The 19,517-nt window shown below is 39.3% G+C and overlaps 1 protein-coding gene across 1 annotated transcript in view; it reads right to left on the bottom strand.

Moving 5' to 3' along the window:
- The window catches only part of NUP107 (nucleoporin 107), a 32,729-nt gene extending 16,271 nt beyond the window's left edge, over positions 1-16,458 (bottom strand). The window contains exons 1-12 of the mRNA XM_075149427.1: positions 16,372-16,458; positions 15,473-15,558; positions 13,692-13,781; positions 9,171-9,286; positions 7,036-7,171; positions 6,394-6,497; positions 4,377-4,504; positions 4,010-4,058; positions 2,730-2,801; positions 2,153-2,241; positions 1,152-1,230; positions 40-153 (exon numbers count right to left, since the gene is read on the bottom strand). Coding sequence (XP_075005528.1) covers positions 40-153; positions 1,152-1,230; positions 2,153-2,241; positions 2,730-2,801; positions 4,010-4,058; positions 4,377-4,504; positions 6,394-6,497; positions 7,036-7,171; positions 9,171-9,286; positions 13,692-13,781; positions 15,473-15,558; positions 16,372-16,379 — 1,071 coding nt within the window. The 5' untranslated portion in view covers positions 16,380-16,458. The remainder of the gene's footprint in view (positions 1-39; positions 154-1,151; positions 1,231-2,152; positions 2,242-2,729; positions 2,802-4,009; positions 4,059-4,376; positions 4,505-6,393; positions 6,498-7,035; positions 7,172-9,170; positions 9,287-13,691; positions 13,782-15,472; positions 15,559-16,371) is intronic.
- Between the last annotated feature and the right edge of the window lie 3,059 nt (positions 16,459-19,517).

The following is a 19,517-nucleotide window of genomic DNA, read 5'->3' as shown; positions in this document are numbered from 1 at the left end:
TAGTTAACCAAGAAGATACTATAACTTTCTGCAGCTTACCTCATCTGTCATTCCTGCTCTGATGAGAGTGAAGAGATACTTCAACAACCTTGCATCATCTTCTCGATCCAAATCATCAAGTGGCAGTTTCTGTCTTATAGGAGCATCTGGATCCTGCAAGGAAAAAAAAGTCACCATCCATCCACACAATGCCTATCTGTCTCTTCCAATGATTTCCTGCCCTGTTTTATAATTTGGAGTCACTTTTTCACGTTGGCACAACAATGTGTAAAACCCACATAATATCTAGCATGATACTTCCCCATCTTTCCTCTCTTGTTTCTTCTATTCCTCTTCTGTCACTGTCTTTATCAGAAGGAGCCATTGCAATTCTTTATTTACTCCACCACCTTGTTTTTTTGCCCCAAACTTCTCATCTTCCAGCTTTTCTCACCTTCAGACGTCCTTTCCCTTTCTGCCTCTCTACCTACCAGACTGTTTATCCTCCTCAACCTTTTAAATGAGAAGGCTTTTCACAACAGCTGTACTTGCTTCTATCTAATCCAAACAGATTTTCTCAAGCCAATCAATACCTCAGATCACTCCCCAATTGAATTAATCTTCTACGACTGCTTTGCTATCACTGAGACAGTTTCATTACCTCCTTCTACTGGACAGTCCTTTCTTTCCCTGACTTCCCTCCTACTAGCTTTACTATAGTAGCTCTCAAGAAATCCCATCAGGACTTGGTTTCATTCTACTAGTTACTGTATAAAGACAGCACGCCCTTATCTGCAAGGGCTTCCAAACAGTTTTATAAGCTTTTCTGGTTAGGAACATGAGTTTGTTTCAGACGTAAAAAGTACTAATAAAGCCGTTCACTTCACCAAATAGACCACAGGTACTTGTGACAGGGGGTGGGGGTGTGGAAGTGACTGCTGGAAGAAAACGGAAGTCCACATATCCCAAAATGAACTCCAGAGATGTCCTGCCTCACAATTTCTGTACTGTAATTTTCATCTTTTCCAACTTAAATGTTTTGCAATTTTTAGATAGTACAACTACTTTTGGATAGTACAACTATCTAAAAATTGGTGGAAAGCTGTGAAAATAGCACATATGCTCTCTCTAACCCATTTTGAAACCAAACCTTATTTTTAAATAATACTTACCAACTCTGTTACCAGAGCTCGAGAACTTCCAGTGTATGTACTTAACTGTCGCTGCTTCAGGATGTGTAGTGTGTTCTCCCTGAAAGCAGTGAAATGTTTTTGAGAAAAATGTTTTTTTAGGAAGCATCTTCTAACAAGACACAAATATTGAAAGATATTTTTTGTTACATGGAATACGGTTACAAAAGAGACACACTTGGTTTGGTTGGTTGATCAATGGACTGTGTTACTGTTGTGAAAATGCAACATTTCACAAGAAGTACAATGTTGGAAGCAATTCACATATCTTTGATTTCTTTCAAGAGTATCCATTATTTCAATCATTCATGTATTTAACTATGAATTGATTTCTGCACGAGCAAAATTTCCCATTAGCGTTCAATATAAAGTCAGTCTAGGACAGAAATTCAGCTTAGGATGAACACATGACTCCAAAAGCCTGTATTCACTGGCCATTAAAAGCAGGTTTATTCTAGGCATCTAGAATCAAAGGTAGGCTTTGGTCTTTTCTGCTGTAAAACCCATCATCGATAACAAAGATGACAATAACGGCTTCTGCTGAACGGTCAATGACACGAAATGATGACAAGAACTTAAATAGGCAAAAATTAAAGCCAGACAAAGAAGTGACCACCTGAGAAACACGTAATAAAAATGGTTTTATCCAGCATAAATAACAGGCTGATCAGCAAGAGACCATCTCTTACTGTGCCTTATTATGAAAAATCAAATCTGCATCTAGGTTAAGATTAAATTAAGTTGCTTTGATGGTTTTCCTTCTATCCTTGCCTCCCAAAAGCAGTAACTGACTTTTGAGAAGACAGACTTCAGTGGGTAGGTAGGAAATCTCAATTTTTACATCTAAGAATTTAAAGAAAAGAAGTGAATTAACTGAACAACTTCTAAAAATCCACTTTTTTTTAAGAGTGATTCTGTGTCTGTGCCTGTGAATCTTACACTTGATGGGAGCATGCACACAATCAAAGAAAGTCTGAACTCACCAATATACAGATTTTGCATAAAACTCAATATTATCAGAGAAGTCCCCAATTTCATCCTTGGCAATGCTCTCTAGCCAATCTACCACCAGCTGGAATAAAATTAAATTGTATTTTTAAAACAAACATGTAACAAATAATATTTTAACTGCTTTCCTCTCATCTCTGGATCCAGTCGTTATCTACATGGTAACCAAAGGCGTACACATCCTGAAGACTATTCCACTTTCATTTTAAGTATCCAATATGAAGGTTGTTTAGGCACCTGACCTCTATTCTCACTAGATGCTGCAGTCACTACAGTGCTACTTAACAGTTTATTAATCACCATCAACAGTAACAGATGCTCCAAATAGGAATAGCTCTCAGCCTTCCATCCTCTCCAAGCTAATCTGAAAAACATTTCTAATCTTTAGAAACCAGAGCGCATTATTTTTACGCATACAAAGAATAACACACTTCAGTGAATATAAAGAAATCAGTATTAGAAACAGCTTAATAAAGTGCATAGAGCATTAGTGTTATAAACATTTGTCTACTGATCTATTTCCATCCTCGTTTTAAAAACTTTCTGTCATACCTGGCTTTGTCGAACAAGTGAATCTTTCTGAAACAAGTTGTCTACATTCGTCTTTTCACTAGCAGTTAAAACCTACGTAAGAAAAAGCTAATTATTACTTCATAGAAAAGAAAACTTGCCACAAAACCACAAATACCAAACAACACATACTAACTCATAAACTTTCTACAAGTTCAGTATGCTACCTCTCCCCTACCCCTTTTTTAAAAACAGATGACACTATACATTTGTTTTATTTGGATGATCGTTTACATCCAGTTACACTAAAAACTGTAAAAATGAGATTCAGAATATAATTCACCAGTGTATGATCACAGAAAGATGCTACATGGTAGATCCATTAATTCCACTGACTGCACTCATACTATCCTAAATCCCATTTATTACTGTACACATAAAAAAGACGATGTTTTCCAAGACTATACGCACACTTAACATGAACAAGTGGGAAAAAAAAAACCCAACTAAAAAACCCAACCCCAGAACCCTGATCTTTCTATCTGCCCTCCTGCATTAATTTAGCTTGCATTAGACTTGCAACAAAAAGAGAAGAGAAGATGCATTTTCCTAAAATACACAGGTAGAAGGAGATTGGGTTTTGGCACAACAGTGTTTAATTTAATAGTGACAACTTAGCAGTGGGAATGCTAGAGGAAGCTATTTTATGACTGAGAAAAAAGCAACTACGATCATAAATTCTACAAAGGCAGAGTCACTTTACTTGGTGTTTTGTCTTCCTAAGCATATTCTGGCAGCAAAGGCTGGAAGCGCTGTATTGACACAGACAAGAAGACTACAGCTGAAACAAGAATGCTAAAAAACTTGGATTTCTCTTGAGATAAATTGGAATCAGAATTGCAAAAGCTAGACAGCTTGAGGCCACATGTTCTTCTTTTAGGCAAAGCAAAATTATCTCTGACCTATGGGAACATTACCGCTACTGATGCAACTTTTTAAAAGAAATAAATAGTTATTTCTAGTGGATTTTTCAAGTGTATGTGGAATACTTAAGGAAATAAAACATAAAGTATAGCTTATAATTTTTTTTTCACTAGCATTTTCTATTTAGAACTGAATATTTCAATTCACTTTTCACAATATATGAAATAATTTAACATTTGTCTTGATAAAAATCAAATCAGTCTCATTTTTGTTTACATTCTTTCACCTTTGAATTTTGAGTGGCTGCAATATTGAGATTGTAAAAATAAAATACAAGCATTTAGCTTGTATTTAGCTTATTATATCACTTAAAAAAACCCCAAAAAGTCCAAGCTTACTGTGATATCAAATGCAGTTTCATCTTCCAGTGCAGACTGTATTCTGTCTCTAGAAATAAAAGTGCAAAACCTTAATGATTAAAATAAAGCTGAGAAAATTCAGCAGAATGCATAAAAGCGCTTAAAAATACCTTTAAAAAAGGTTTTTCAAAAAATACTAGAATTTGCAAAAGTAATAAGAATAGGCCCATGTACAACTTTCATTTCTGTAAATAGATAATAAATAGACATATATATCAGCACCTATTTCCATAAACACATTATTAATAGGTACTTAATTGCCTCACTCCACACATAAACTCACAAAAAATATATCCAGGAAAGTCAGCTCAGTGCAAAAACATAATGTGCTTTTCAAAGGAATTACCTATAAAGCGAGGACAACAATCTCCAAGTTACCATCTCCTGCTTGAGAAGCCACAGGACACTGGCAGTTTTTGAAAACTTTTGCTGTCCAGGAGTTGCCCGATAAACTATTTTCCCTAGTATATTCACCTGGGGTAAACAAATTTATACATGGTTAATATTGCCTATCACTGTATTTTTTTTCTAAGCCATTACAGCAATCTTTTCAGTATCCTGAATGCTCTTAACAACCAAGTTTGATTACCGTCTCTTCAAAATAGGTAGATGATACTCCACACCATAAATTCCTTTAATTATTAATAAAAATAATATTAACACAGCCTAGACAGCATAAACCAAGACAGTAGCTTTGTTCTGCAAGGCACTGTACAGACCCAGGATAAAAACAGCTTATGTTGATCAATTAAAAAGCACCAAAAGACTGGGAGGGAGAGAAGGCAACCACTGGGGGGAGGGGGGGAAAAACCAAGCCCCAAAACCCCCAACTTTGTTTCCATATACATCAATATCCAACATAAAGTCAGCCCTACTGGTGTTTGTGATAGTATTTATCAATGCCTGAAAGATACCCTTTTCTTTCTAGCTCTGGTAAATGAGGAAACCCAAACTGTTGTTTACCATATAATTTACAGTATCACCAAAAAGAAATTCTGTTATCTTTTCCTTTATTTATTATGAAGAAAACTTAGACAATAAAGTTTTCTCCATCAATGGCTAGTTGCAGAGCTCCTACTATTTCTAAGAATGGCCTCTTACATTTTAGGAGTACCCAATTTGTCAGGCATCAATATATTCAGCAGTTTTCAAGTGGGAGGTGAGCAACAGATTTGGAGGAAAGAATGAAGTGTACTGGAGGAAAGAATGAAGTGTACCATAATGATGCATGAGAGGAGCATGATCTTCTGTTCCCTTCTATTATCTCCCAGAAAACACGAAAAGAGTTCATGGCTGCTAGGAGCCACTGGACTGATCTCAGGGTACAGCTAAAAGGCAGCATGAGAGCTCAGAGCTGTCCCTCCACCCCCATCCCAAGCCCTGTTAGTAACATCCAAGCCAATCCTCGGAGCAACATCCTTCACTCTACTTTTGTAGGTCCTTGGCAACACACAATCAACTCCCCACAATTCCAGATGGCTTAAACCAACCACTCTATATTCCAAGATACTGTAGATGGTATCCATATTCTCAGACAGGAGAAATGGGAGAGACCTTGGAAGTTCCACCATCTCACAAAATAATCAAGTTCATATTTATTTTCCTTCTCTTGTGTGCTTCCCACTTGGGAACACAATTGTGGTACACGCCTCATTAAAGATCTCAGTGTTCTCCAACTCAGCCCCAACAACAAATTTGCACAAAACAGGGCTAGTAACCTTCTACCAAGAACACATTTTCTTAACAGACACAGGTATGAAGTCTCTTAAAAAAAATTACCTGCCCAACTCCCTCTTTTGTGATCAACACTTATTGACAGAAGCATCATAATTTCTTCCTTTCAAACTGTCAATCCCTGCTGATCCCAAACTGTCAGCAACAGCCAATCAAATAAAAAACTGTGTCTAAAAGCAGAGACACCTTAAATCTAACGTTGAGCCCTCTACTGCCAGCTTGTTAGTAATGTAGCAGAAAACTCTTAAGGCATCATAACACAATGATTTTATTTATTTATACCCGAGAGAAATAAATACTTTTTAATCCAGCTCATTATCATTAACAACAAATCTATACATCTGCTCATGTTTATTGTCACTTGACACTTGCAGTGGAAAGGCAGCCAGATGACATTTTTAGTGGTCAGCAAGCTACACAATGGGTATTCCTGTGCCAAAGTAGTGTATGAGGAAAGAGAGGTGCTATTCAACACTAGTGTTCAGTGACTCATAAGACTGCAACCAGCTGGAAGATTTAAATTATCTATATTAAGCACTATGACTTCTCAGCTTAAAGAAAAATTGCAATAATTCTTAGGGAAGGGACTGTAAAATAAAGTAAATAAAAAAACCAAGCAAACTACTTACCTGACTGTTACAAATAGTTTCATACTCATCCACAAGATCGAAAATGGTAGTTGATGTATGCTTCAGGAAGGAATGCAGAAAATCCGAGTACATGCTCATAGTAGCTAGAACAGATTTAAGAAGAAACACCCATGTTAGTCAGACACAACTTGGTGAAAAAAACTCAACATGCTACAAAAAAATCCTTCTGATGACAAGGCATCTCATCTTTCGTAAATCTAAATGAGGACAACGATGATATGAACTATTTATATCCCATAAAGTCAGACAAACTTACCAGCTAAGATAGTAAGACACACAGAAGCTATGAGGCAAGTCAAATAATTATAAAACTTTTGCTGTAAATATGTCATCTGAGAGAGTTTTAACAAGAAACTCATTTGCGTATCTCCACAAAACTAATCTCCAGTTTGCGTCTCACATCACCAGAGCATCCCATTTGTGCCATCAGGTTCCACAGAAGACACAAACTCTCAAAACTCCAATAACTGGAAGAGATAACTTTCTGAACTTTTTAAACTAGACTGTTTTTGACAAAGAAATATCTCAGCAAAATAATACAGAAAAAAAGAACATATATATATTTATATCCCATAAATAAAAAATGTGGTCATTTATTATGAAAACTTCAGATTATCTCACCAGCTTCCCCAGGATCATCCTCACGCAACAGTACAGCGCTCATAGTGATATCTTCTGTCATATTGGACATGTCTAGATTTGCAAACATTCCTGTCTGCTGAGGTGAGAGTGCCATTGTCCAGCTACTTTCATCCAACTAAAAGCATAAAAAGAACATAAGGAAAATAAATAGCAATCTCAGACTATTATAAGCCTAGCTCCAAGTTTTTTCATTCTATATAAATGGTATAAACAGAGCAATTCTAAAAATTAATCATGAAATAACTGCCTTCAGATAAGGTGCAACTATGCCTTTAACAAACAATTCTGAAAAGATAAATTTTAACCTGGAAAAAGGAAATTCTCAATGTTTTTTTTCAGGAAATAACTAAAGTAGAAGCTAACCTAATAAGTACGTCTACACCATGTATCACTTTTCATCTTAAAACAAATAAATCTAAACTTTCATATTCCATTATGCTAAATGTTTACTTAGTATTTTGTTGTTCAAAGTAAAAAATAACAGAATAACATTGACCAAGTTATAAAGTAGCTGTGAAAAGTTAAGCAAAACAACTAAAATTTGAATCAGAACCATTTACCACAGTCTTTCAACCTTCTTGGTGAACTGCTCAAAACCATTTGATCGAATGAAGCAACACATGTTTAAAATACTAGCAAGTATCAGAATATTTAAGGGAAAAATAAAGACATATCTATACTTTTTGAGGGATATTAAAGGGAAAAATAAAGACATATCTATACTTTTTGGGCGGTATTTCAGGGGAGGTATTTGATAACATATCTGACATCGGAACAGCAAAATGGCCAAAACAGAAGACAGACTGTACATATACTGCACTGACAGGACAGCTTCCTATAGCTGTTTCCGTGACAGCAGTTGCTTTCTCAGCAGCAATTAATGCTATGCAAAGACCTACAGATGTGCCACTGGTTGATTCTTTTTCCAGACTCTTAAAATGGTCCCACCCCAACAAATACGAACAGGAAACCAGATGACATTGCTCTAGCAGTCTCTTAAGCATATCCAAAAACTGTGGACATATACCTGTTATCCTTCCTTTTATGCCCCAGTTTCTACCCACAATATTCCTCTTGCCTGATCTCTCTCTGCCTTTATTGCCCTCTAGCCAACCAGAACAGAATGCTATAGCACTCTGACTGCAGAGTAAAAATAACAAGAAACTCGCTTCCAGTAAAACCATCAGGTCTCTGTGGGAAATACAAAAAGGATTGATGAGTGTTCTTATCTACCAGCAGGTAAATTTCCACAAGACATAATTTTAAGTCCTTTTTCCATCCTGTGAAAGCCTTTGTCTAGTCCCAAGTTTCCCCCTTGAATCTAAACTGGATTCAAGTCGGAGCACTAAATGCTAACCTAAAATGTACTCCACTCACAAAACACTAGTTAGAGAATGACAAGAGGCTCTGAATCAGAGGAAAAGTGCCACTGCTAAGAGCTGTATACATGCTGATCAACTAGGCCCCAGAACCTGATAATTTAAAGAAACAAATGGGCTGTAACAAACTATAGAAACAACCAGAAGGGAGAATGAGTTAAAATGCACATACAGAAAGACATCTTAACTTGTTTTGAGTTAATTTAAAAATAAAAAGATAAAATATTTCAGACTTCCCTACTGATAACTTTTCTAATCAGTGTTTTTCCAAAGACATTACAGTAGAAGGTAATTAACGTCATCTGAAAAGTCATCAGAAAATCTTGTTCTTTGAAGTCCAAACTTTAACATCCAAGTGAAGCCTAATACTGGAGACTGATAAAATAAGAAAAATTCTGAAGGTTTAACTTGCTGACATAGAACAATTGTCTTTGAAGTATTTGTAAACAAGCAAAGTCAAGATTTTTGTAGTCACAAGCTGATGTTATAAGCACTAGCTTAACACACATGGTGTATTTAGCAAGTCCTTAAACCCCTCTATTATTCCTCACTGCATCATCGCAAAGAACACCACAGTAATAAATAATACTAGTAGCAAGCAGCAATAGTAGGAATAGCAAGCTTGTACCACCCACAGTTTGTCCTTGGTGCAAACAACACCGAAACATGGCAAATTTGTAGTTTCTTATAAGTTTCACAGGAACAAAAGAGGAAAAGGTGCTCTAACCATCTTACCATTGACAGATTGCCGAAAAGTCCAGGAGTTGGCAGAATCAGAGGAGATTTTCCTCCTGTTCCGAGGATGGCAGACATATCTGATGGCTTCATGGAGCTTCGATTTAGTGCAGTAACTGAAAGACAGAGAGCCTATTCTGAAAAGGAGTAGTATTTAAGGCCACTATGCTCTATCAAGGAGCTCCAAAGGAAATCTTATAACAGAGATTGAAGTATTTATGAAATCCTGCTCAGTCACACAAGAAACAGACAAACCAACCTGATGAAGAAGTAACTTGCTCCTGTCCATCTTAATTTTCCTTCCATCAGAAGGCTTGTACCAAACCCACAAATGCCAATTATAAAAGAAAAAACAAGTCTTAGGCCCAACAACACTTAGAAATAAGGAGGTTAATTATCAATAATGGAACTTATCTACACATCTAGTTACACTAGGGTTACACAAACACCCTGTTAACCAAGTCTGGAGCATACTCAAGCCCTAGTTATCCAAGTAGGGCATGCATAAACGTAAAGACAAAGTGTATCTATTGTCATTTCAGTTCTTCCTCAAGTGCACCAGCATTCCAGATAGAAGTCTGAAGCCAGGCTGAATGCAAGTGTATATATGCACTGAATGTGTGACACACCTGCAGTTACTTAAGAGTTCATTGGTATGCGCACACCATGAACATAAATAGCAATAAATATCCAGCCGCTCTTTCTTGGAAATTAGTCTCCAAATCCTTAAAGCAAAGGGCAACAAGTCTGCTCTACCAAGCACTACATCTGTTCCAGATACTCCTGCACATCAGTGCAGTGGCTAGTGTTCCCAGGAATATCTGACCCATGTTAAAAATGGAGACACTGCTTTGCAAGATGAGAAATGCCACATCCTATGACAACAGGGAGCTCCACCACAACAGACATTCATACAGCCCAAAGACCACAGAATTTGCACCTAGAGAGTAGCTGCTTGGGTCCTCTTATCAACCACAAACAGCCTGGAAAGTCATCTAAAAACATTGGTTGCATCAGCACAATGGCAGCCAAATCAGGAGCTGCGTCAACCACTGCAAAGAGGGAATGACACATAGTCCCAAAGTTTTGTTTGCAAATTTGGAGACAGAAGTGCCTGTATAGTCCCCAGCAGCAGTTCTTGATACCACGATAGCTTCAGTCAGCATCGAGATCATTAACATTTCCTTTTGGACTTGAGGACTGGTGGAATCAGAGGTATCAAAGATGCCTACAACAGCATATACAACCACAAAATAAAGAGCATGTCCAGGGTCTCCATCAGACTCATCCTGAAGACTGCAAGAGTGTATCTTGTCAGATCTCTGACACCCTCAAATTACAAGGGAGCAAGGTCATTGCAAAGAGATACAGGGACCCTAGAAGGCTTCCTATCAATAGGTAGATTTGGTTTTCCATGTATCAGTTTCATACAGATCTATAAAGTTGAAGAACCAAAGGTTTCTGTTCCAAGGTTTATGTCCATGTATTAGCACATACCTTGAATCCCCGCAAATAAATTTTCCCTAAACTCTTGAGATGTGGAAGTCAGGAATACCGAAGATCAAAGAGAGAAATCAATTCTCAATCTGTAGAACTAGAATTATGGCTACTAACATTAACAGTCTGAGTCTGCAGTTGCAGATCAAAGCATTTAAATTGTTAATGGGTCATCATTCCCCTCTCCTCCATGGTACCAGAAAATAATCACTATAACGCCCCCTACCCTTATGATACAATGCACTCAAGGGTTAGGAATTTACAGGGTGGCAAAAAAGAATTATGTTGAATAATCCTCAAATACAGTTTGTAATACCCCCAAATCCACAATTAGGAGCAACTGACATCAAAGGAAACAAAAAACCTTGTCCCCAGGAGAGGAGATAATGGATGCACTGCACAAGAAAACTTTAAATGTTCCACTGTAGGAATGAGACTGTACAACGGGAACAGAAACAGGAGTGAAAATGCTGATGCTTTGTTTGTTGCAGAATCATCAGACAGTTTGAAAGAGAAGTAGCTCGAGGCTATGTAGCAGACGACACTTGTGACTCCTGGAAAATTTGTACAGTGCAGTGGCAAAGGTAAAACAGAAGAAAACCAGGATGCCACGGAGAAATACAGGGTTGTAATGAAGAAGCGCAGAATTCTTTGGATTAAATAGTGCAGGAATGTTAAATAGCAAACCTTTTGTAAGGACTGCCTGTCCACTCATAATGCTGTTTGAAGAAAGTTTATCACAAATCATAGTCACACATGCGGATAATTGTCAGCTGTGTTTAGGGAAGTTTGCAGAGAGAATCATTATTCAGAAACCAGAAAGTCTCCTTCTGAAGTCTGTTAAAAAATAGATGGCAGGTTTACAGAGTATATGCCATCTAGTAACGTCTCCTGATCACCTCTGTGATGACCAGTCATACAAACGAACAGACCTGCTCAACATTAAACCTTCTTGATCAGAGTATTTTGCATCTGCGATCTCTATGTTCACCTGACATCAACTCTCTGTATTTTTGAGGGGCAGCTGCTGCACAAGCAAACTGTACACTACCTCTTACTGAAATCCCCTACTGTTGAACCTTCTGTAAATAAACAAAACAGAAACTTCACAGTGACAAAATCACGGCAAGCTGTTAGATCAACACGCTAACTGAAATAAAGATCCTCAATGAAGACAGACAATGGTCAAGATGGTATACACATGTTCTAATTTGAAGATAAAAGTGGGAAAAGAGCTACTTGACTTTGAAGTGCTGTCTGACCATCACAGTATGACGGCAACGCTTCTCTCTTAAAACAGCTAACATATTACCCATCTCCAAGCAGTTCTGAAAGGAGGATGTGGAGCAGGAGAAGGTGCAACCATCCTCTTGGAGCTTGCTGGAAAATACACTGGCTAGATGATGACGAAAAAGAGGAATCCCTTATATAAATGCCTGAATGATGACAAAATAAAGACTATACAAAGAGACTGTCACAAGGAAAAGGGAAGTAAGCCCTGGTGATGACACGGAAATGTGAGGAATGGGCACATTTCTTTATTTCAGCCACAACTACTGAGGGAGGCTTTAAGAGGATTACAGACCTTTTCACAGTATGTTTAGTGTCAAGTCAACACTAAGAACAACTTGCAGTTTCACTGTGAGAGCTCTCAATGATGACACACAAATAGCTCGTGCTTGAGAAGGTAGCTAATGCTAACAGCATTCATCTTTGCTGCTGGCCGCCAAAACAGAAGCCACTAGATATTAGACTAAACGAGAACAAGCAGGGCCTACACAGAACTTGCCAGGAACCCTGAGAAATCATGAAGAATCAGTCTCTCTGGAACTTGATATATTTGCATCAGAGCCAGTTTGGGAATAACCCTCAACACACTCCTAATATGGGTCAGCTGATGCAGAACACAGGGGTTGAGGCTGGGAGGTTGCAGGGCAACCTGACCCTAGACACCATGTGTGGTTCCACAGCCTTCCCGTGAGGTGAACTGTCTAATTTCTACTCCTGCTAGTGAAGAGGGAAATAATTTACTGATGCAACCAATAAATAAACCCAGTAGAAAGGTCAGCAACAGAATTAACCTGCCACAAAAACAAGGATGGAAAAATACCTGAAGAGACACTACAAAACAATCTTGAAGAATTAAAAGTTACTGCAAAACCAGTAAGAAGGTTGCAACCAAAAGAAGGTTGCGAAAAAGAAGGAAACACAACAAACTAGGCTGCTGACTAGTAAGGCAAGAATCAGTTTCAATGTGGTACTTGAGAGAAACTGAAATGATACTGGACATACTCTTGTGCCAAACAAAGAAAATGAAGCTCAAACACTTTCTAAAAACTGAAAGGCAAAAATCCATTGGCATTCAGCAATAGCATAAATTATGTAACACATGAACATATATGTCGACTGCTACTAGGTGTTTTTTTCCATATTTATAAATATGTTTAACTTCAGAATCACAGAATCACCACGTAGTTGAGGTTGGAAGGAACCTCTGGAGATCATCTGCTTCAACCCCCCCTGCCCAAAGCAGTGTCAACTAGGAAAGGTTGCTCAGGACCTCGTCCAGTCAACTTTGGTTACCTCCAAGGATGGAGACTCCACAGACTATCTGGACAACCGGTTCTAGTGTTCAATCACCCTTTACAGTAAAAAAGTTTTTTCTTGCGTTTAAACAGAATTCCCTGTATATCCTACAGGGGATAGACTGGACAAGAGGCCTACTGCCCCTTGTCTTTTCACTGGGCACCACCAAAAAGAGCCTGGCTGTCTTTTTACTCCCTCCCATCTGGTATTTATATACATTGACAAGATCCCCCTGAGCCTTCTCTTCTCCAGGCTAAACAATCCCAGCTCTTCTCAGCCTCTCCTCACATGTCAGATGCTCCAATCCCCTAATCAACTTTGTGCCCTTCACTGGACCCACTACAGCGCATCCAGGTCTCTCCTTATGAACTGTTATCAATTATGAAGTCCAAGCATATTATTTCTTTAACTAAATACTAAAGAAAGAAAGGATCTTACCTGGCTGGCGAAGCAATGAACTAGGAGTTCGGGAAATCAACTGGCTTCTGGGCGTCATGTTTCCAATAGGGTCATCCAAGGATGTAAGAACTGATTAATAAACAAGTTAAGAAACACTCTCCTAAACACGCTTTTGGCTCTATGCAAAACGATTGTGAATACTTGGAAAGGAAAAATATTTTACTGTAGCTCAAATATTATGAAGTCTTTCCGACTAAAGTAAAAAGTCCCATTCATAAGCCTGAGTTAGGTCACAAAATGTTTCACCAGAAGCTTAAAAGCTGGAGGGCTAAAAGGGACACAGCAAAGTAAAGTTCAGAAACCTGAGCACAACAGTTCTGGGACTCCTCATAACTGCTTAGATCAAAGAGAATACTTTTGCCCCATGAGGAACTGCTTTATGCTACATAAACCATAACAAGAAAATCTGAGACTGAATACATTTAAAAAAAAGTTCCCTCTCTCTCGGTTCCAGGATGCTGATGACTTTAACAAAAAGTCTCTGTTGCTCTGCTTTGCTACTTCCTGTCCGCAACTAGGTATGGTTTACTAAGTAGTAGTTGTGTAAAGGTTTCAGTATCCTATGTTATATCACTGTCCAAGAACATAATGATTCTTAGGGTCAATGTAATCAGGGCTAATATCTCCCTAGTTTTATTCTGCTTGCAAAAAACAGAAGGACGAGCCATCATAACCAGAAAAATATCATTATATTAGCTGTCAAATTACACAGTATTTTTTTCTTATTGTAAACAAGCGGGGGAAAATTCTGTGGAAATTTAAATCTATGTCTGTGCACTCCTCTTGCTATTATTATGGGCGGAAAGCTAAGATACACTAAATGATCACAATACTCTGATAACACAACACATGCAAAAGAGCATAAAACCATAAGATTAACATATAATTGGATGAAGAAAGCTTCATTTTTCAAAAACTTGGGGATGGAGTCAGCTGTGGCTCACATAGTTCTCTGGGCTGAGTTCATAAGCCCACGAAAAACTGTAAAACACCACACTACACAAATGTGATGGCACAAGACTAGGAGATAGGCAATGCAATATCCCTGTGATCATATTTAACCCACAACTAAAATAATCAATCTAAATATAGTCAAAAATTGACTATACAAACATTTTGACAATCTCTCACTTTCCCTGAAGTCTAGCGAATAATCTTCTGAGCCATTACTACAACAGCTTTGACATGGTTTGAGACTACAATGGGGGGGAAAAGGAGGGAAGACAGAAAATTCCATTCAGAGGAAATACTATTCTGTGAAAAGGCAAAGAATTGCATCTTTTGGCTTATCCCTAAGTTTTTCTGTAAAGGCCATGTAATGTACCATGCTGCTGAAAACACAGTATTTTTCTAAATGAAACACATCCAGATTTCCTAGTCACACTTTCAGTCAGTCATTAATACCCCTCTCTACTAGTTTTTAGATATTGCAATCGTAGTCTTATTTTTAAACTTTTCTCCTTCTTAATGCATGAAAATACCACACAGAAAAGAAAACAGACTACAGAAGAGGAAAATATGAGACAGTTCAACAGCAAAATTTTGACTGCAGAGTACCTCACAAATCAGATAACAATTTCACATTATATTCATACACTCCTCACTTTAGATGGGTATAAAACAAAGAGTAACTTGCTGTATATTTGAAAACTATTCTCAACATGCTCAAAATCAAAGCAGTGATAAAAATACACACACCTTGTGAACACAGCAAGCAACGATTAAAGGGAAGATAAAAAGTCTTTACAGAAAAAGGATACTAGACACTCTTTTCTGAGAGCTTTGCTTCCGTCCAGGTCTGGCCATCTCTGCATCGCGGGGGGATGACATGTGTCCAAAACCATTTCTAGAGAACAGCAACACAGACACAAAGAAAGCAAGTGAATCCATGCACAACATACAACATGTTTTTTTTTGTTGCTTCAAGTAACTCCACAACTGGGAAACTTAAACAAAGCAAAAGTCATCTCCAATTCTAGTCCTGATGTCCAGTTTCGTCTACTACATCTAATATTGCTCATCAGCTCGGGAAAATGAGCTTGTCTGAAAACCCACACTTTGTTCCTCCTACACCACAACAGACATTTACTTATTAAAAAAGAAAAAAAGCTTGTAAGAAACGCAACAGTATGAAATTCAATTTTGGATTGAAAAATTCAAGTGAAAGAATGACATGATTTCACTATTTCATTTTTTTCTTCAGATACACAAAATCACCACAGATTGAGAAAGTTCACGTATCTTGCAGGAGCGGAAAAAATCGTTAACAATTACTAAAACGCAAAGGAGAAGCTACAGGTGGACTGTGAAGGCCGCAGCTGTGACTGCCTCAGCAGGCCTGTCTGTAGAGCACCCTGCAAAGGCCCGGCTCAATGATTCCTGCGTAATTAACAACTTCAGGTTAATCTAGAAATATATTCCAGAGGAGATGAAACAGGTTTAAAGCTCTCAGGTGACATTATAGCCTTAGATACCCCTCAGAAACTGTTCCAGCTTTGCTGCTGTTCCAGCCCGCACTGCCAGCACATCGCTCCCCGCCCCGCCGCAGCCGCTACAGGGGGATGCGTCGTGTCAAGTCACATCACATCCGTGGGGGGCCCACGCTCCCCCGGGAGGCCCCACCGGCCGGCCGCCCCCCCCTCCCCGCGGCGCCTCCCACCTCTCCATGGCGGCCTCCGGTCCGGCACAGCCCGGACTCGAGCGTTCCCGCCTCCGCCAGCGCCGGCCCGCGGCCCGGAAGGAGAAGGGAGAGCTTCCGCCCGCGCAAGGCGGGGCCGCCGCACTGCGCCTGCGCCGCTCCGGGCCCCGCGCCCGGTGGCAGCCCGGCATAGGCAGGGGCGGGCCGCGGGCACCGAGTCCCGCCGGCAGCCCGGCCCCGGGGAAGGACGGCCGGGGAGCGGCCGTGCTGGGCTGAGGGCCGCCGAGCCCCGTCAGGCGGCCAGGCAGGCAGGGCCGGCCCGGCGCCGTGCTGAGGCGAGCCAGGCCGTGGCGGTGGTGAGGGGGTAACGGCCTGACCTCCCCTCCTGCCTTGGGCGGCAGCTGCCGCCGGGCAAAGGCCGCTCTCCTCTATCAGTCCCTGGGCCGAGGGATCCCGGTAAAGCGACAAAGCTTAAAAAAACCTCCGTAATTTAAAAGCTTCAGTGCTGTGTCGGTTATCTCATTGCACAGAGAAGGACTAATCTGATGCACAAAGTATTTTCTTACACATTCAGCTGGAGCAGCCTGCCTCCCAGCCTTTGCAACGATGAGTTTGTTTTCACCAATTTACAAACTTGCGTCTATTTCTCTTCCTCTCCCATTTCTCCCGGTGTAATTCGGATCACTGGCACCAACTTTAAAAGGTAAAGTAGTAACCACCATGCAGGATCACTCAGCCCTTATCTCCCTGGACAAAGTTGCCAAACTACCTCTCTGCTTCCTCCCCGAAATGGATTTTGCACACTTTTTAACTATAGAAAAATATTGTTACTACCCTATCAGTAAATTGCTGTGCTACTGACAGTAGTTCATTTACTAGACTCTAGTACAAGGAAAACTGTCCAAATTGCATTTTTAGTGTAGACAAGCAAGTTCTGAAAAACACTTGCAAGTACTTGAGTGTATTTGGGGCTACACCTAGAAGGGGGTACTTTGAGCAAATTAGGCATTTAAGTTCCTCATATAGAGGGATGCATCTGAAAACAGCTGCAGAAGGCAGCAGAACTGCAAGACATCATCTCAAGTCCCATAGCTTGCTTAAGATGCTGATAAAATGCCATGGCACCCAAGTGTGGTGTCTCATTGAAGCTGCTGGAGAGCCTCAGAAGGCTTCACAAGAAGAGGAAAGCTGAGAATCCCGAAAAGATTGGGTGTGCAAGAACACGGGCAATCAGAAGACCCTTAGTAGATTAGTCACCCAGGAAATGTAGTTTTGGATTAAAAAACCTGAAATTGTCCCTCTATCAGGTAGACCATCATGAAAGCACAAGTGAGGCAACAACCTTCATTATGGCAGAAAACTCAAAGAATTGAGTTAAGGAACTATTATATCCTAATTCAGTACTACGTATTTAATAGAATTTACCTCTCAACACATCCTCACAAAACAGTGTAGCGTTATCGTCTCAGTAGTGCAGTGGGAAATTCAGAGTAATGCACAAATTAATACCTGGTTCAATTCTTTGCCAACAGCTCGCCCTCTCAGGCTAGTCCTTTCTCAGGGCAGAAAAGGGAAAACAAATGAGAGATGTAATGATGTCAGAGAAAATGCTTCCTTTGCATGCTGCCTCAAGTTTATTCAAAGTAATGACAGATGAGAACAGAACAAAAGAAATAAGGCTGAAGAGAAATTAAGAGGCAGCATGTATGCTTAAAAAAAAAAAAACAACAAAACCCAACCCAACCCAACCTGTAAAAGAATATAAAATATTTGGGGCCCTTGAGAGAACTTGTCTTAAGTGTATACAGCCTCTTTAAGTGGGGAAGCATTTAGAGGCTTTAAGTTGGCTCCAGTAAGGGGAGAAGTGGGGGAACAGGGCAAAAACCTGGAGGCATGTTTTCAGGCAGGATTTTTTGACTAGCATCCCACTTCATCTAAAGGGAGGGAAGGAGGGGGGAAAAAAGGAGAAAAAAAGAACTGAAAGTCTCATGCAAGCATCTTACACTTCCAAGAAGCAGAAGGGAATGCAATTTTTTCAGTCAGTGATATAAAGGACTCGGAATTGAAATTTATAATTAAAAATTATAAATCCATCTTGAGTTTCACATATGTGCATCAACACTGATCCTAACTGCAGCCATGTTTTCAGAATCTCACGAGGGGTAGTAATGCTCCGCACTTACAGGCAGGACAAGCAAAGACAACTCAGCAGCTAGCACGACTAACACAGAAACGTGGCAGGTTTATTGCCAATGCCTAAGATTCCTCTGCTCCCTACTAACTTTATGTGAAGTTAGCGGGGTTTACAGGATGTACTAGGTTAAAGTTCAGGATGTACCAGATCAAAATCAAACAAGTCAACTAACTCAAAACACCAATTACCTTTTACAAAATATGTTTTAATATAGACAGGTCACAAATCAAATAAATTGCCCTAACACATTGCTAAGCTGCATACATGACACCTGCATATACAAAATTGTAGTCTTAATTCAGAACTATCAAAAGCAAGCGCACAACAAAGTTCTTGTGCAATGTGTGACAGCAGCACAACTGCATTCAGAACAAAGATAACCATGGAACCTACACTACACCTTGCCTTTTTGTAAGAGAAGAAAAAAAGCTCATGTAAGAGAAGAAAAAAAGCCCATCTTTTCTTAGTTGAAACACATTCCTGGAAGTGTGTAATTTTTCACTTAATTTAAATGTAAGGAGATTTTTTTAAGCCAATCTCAAGAATTCAACTAAAGTGTTTATGTGTTTGCTTAGTATTAAAACACCCATGTTGACTCTCAAATTAATGTTTTTTGGGGGTCTTACCCTAAACAAATTGATTCCCATGCCTACTCCTATTGAGGAAGCTCAGCTAACCCCTCCCCCCCCTTTTTTTTTGTTTTTAAAGGAAAAAGAAAGAGACAAATTTGTAACTGTCATTTTATTTGTGTCTGAAAATCATGACAGTAGTGCCAAGGGTCTTTGTTGTACTGGGCGTGTTACAAACAGTAAACCCAGTTTACGAGAGCTGGGATTTCACATACAGATTTTTGTACTTAGTACGGGAATGAAGTTACTGACTCCTCCCTGCTAGATTTAGAAGTATAAGGTAAAAATGCCACATAGTGTGAAAAGGTAAAGTATACTGACCAAAGAAGGAACTGTAATTTCTA

Source organism: Calonectris borealis, chromosome 1, assembly GCF_964195595.1.
Source record: "Calonectris borealis chromosome 1, bCalBor7.hap1.2, whole genome shotgun sequence".
NCBI lineage: Eukaryota > Metazoa > Chordata > Aves > Procellariiformes > Procellariidae > Calonectris > Calonectris borealis.
This window is presented reverse-complemented; position numbering and strand designations above follow the sequence as displayed.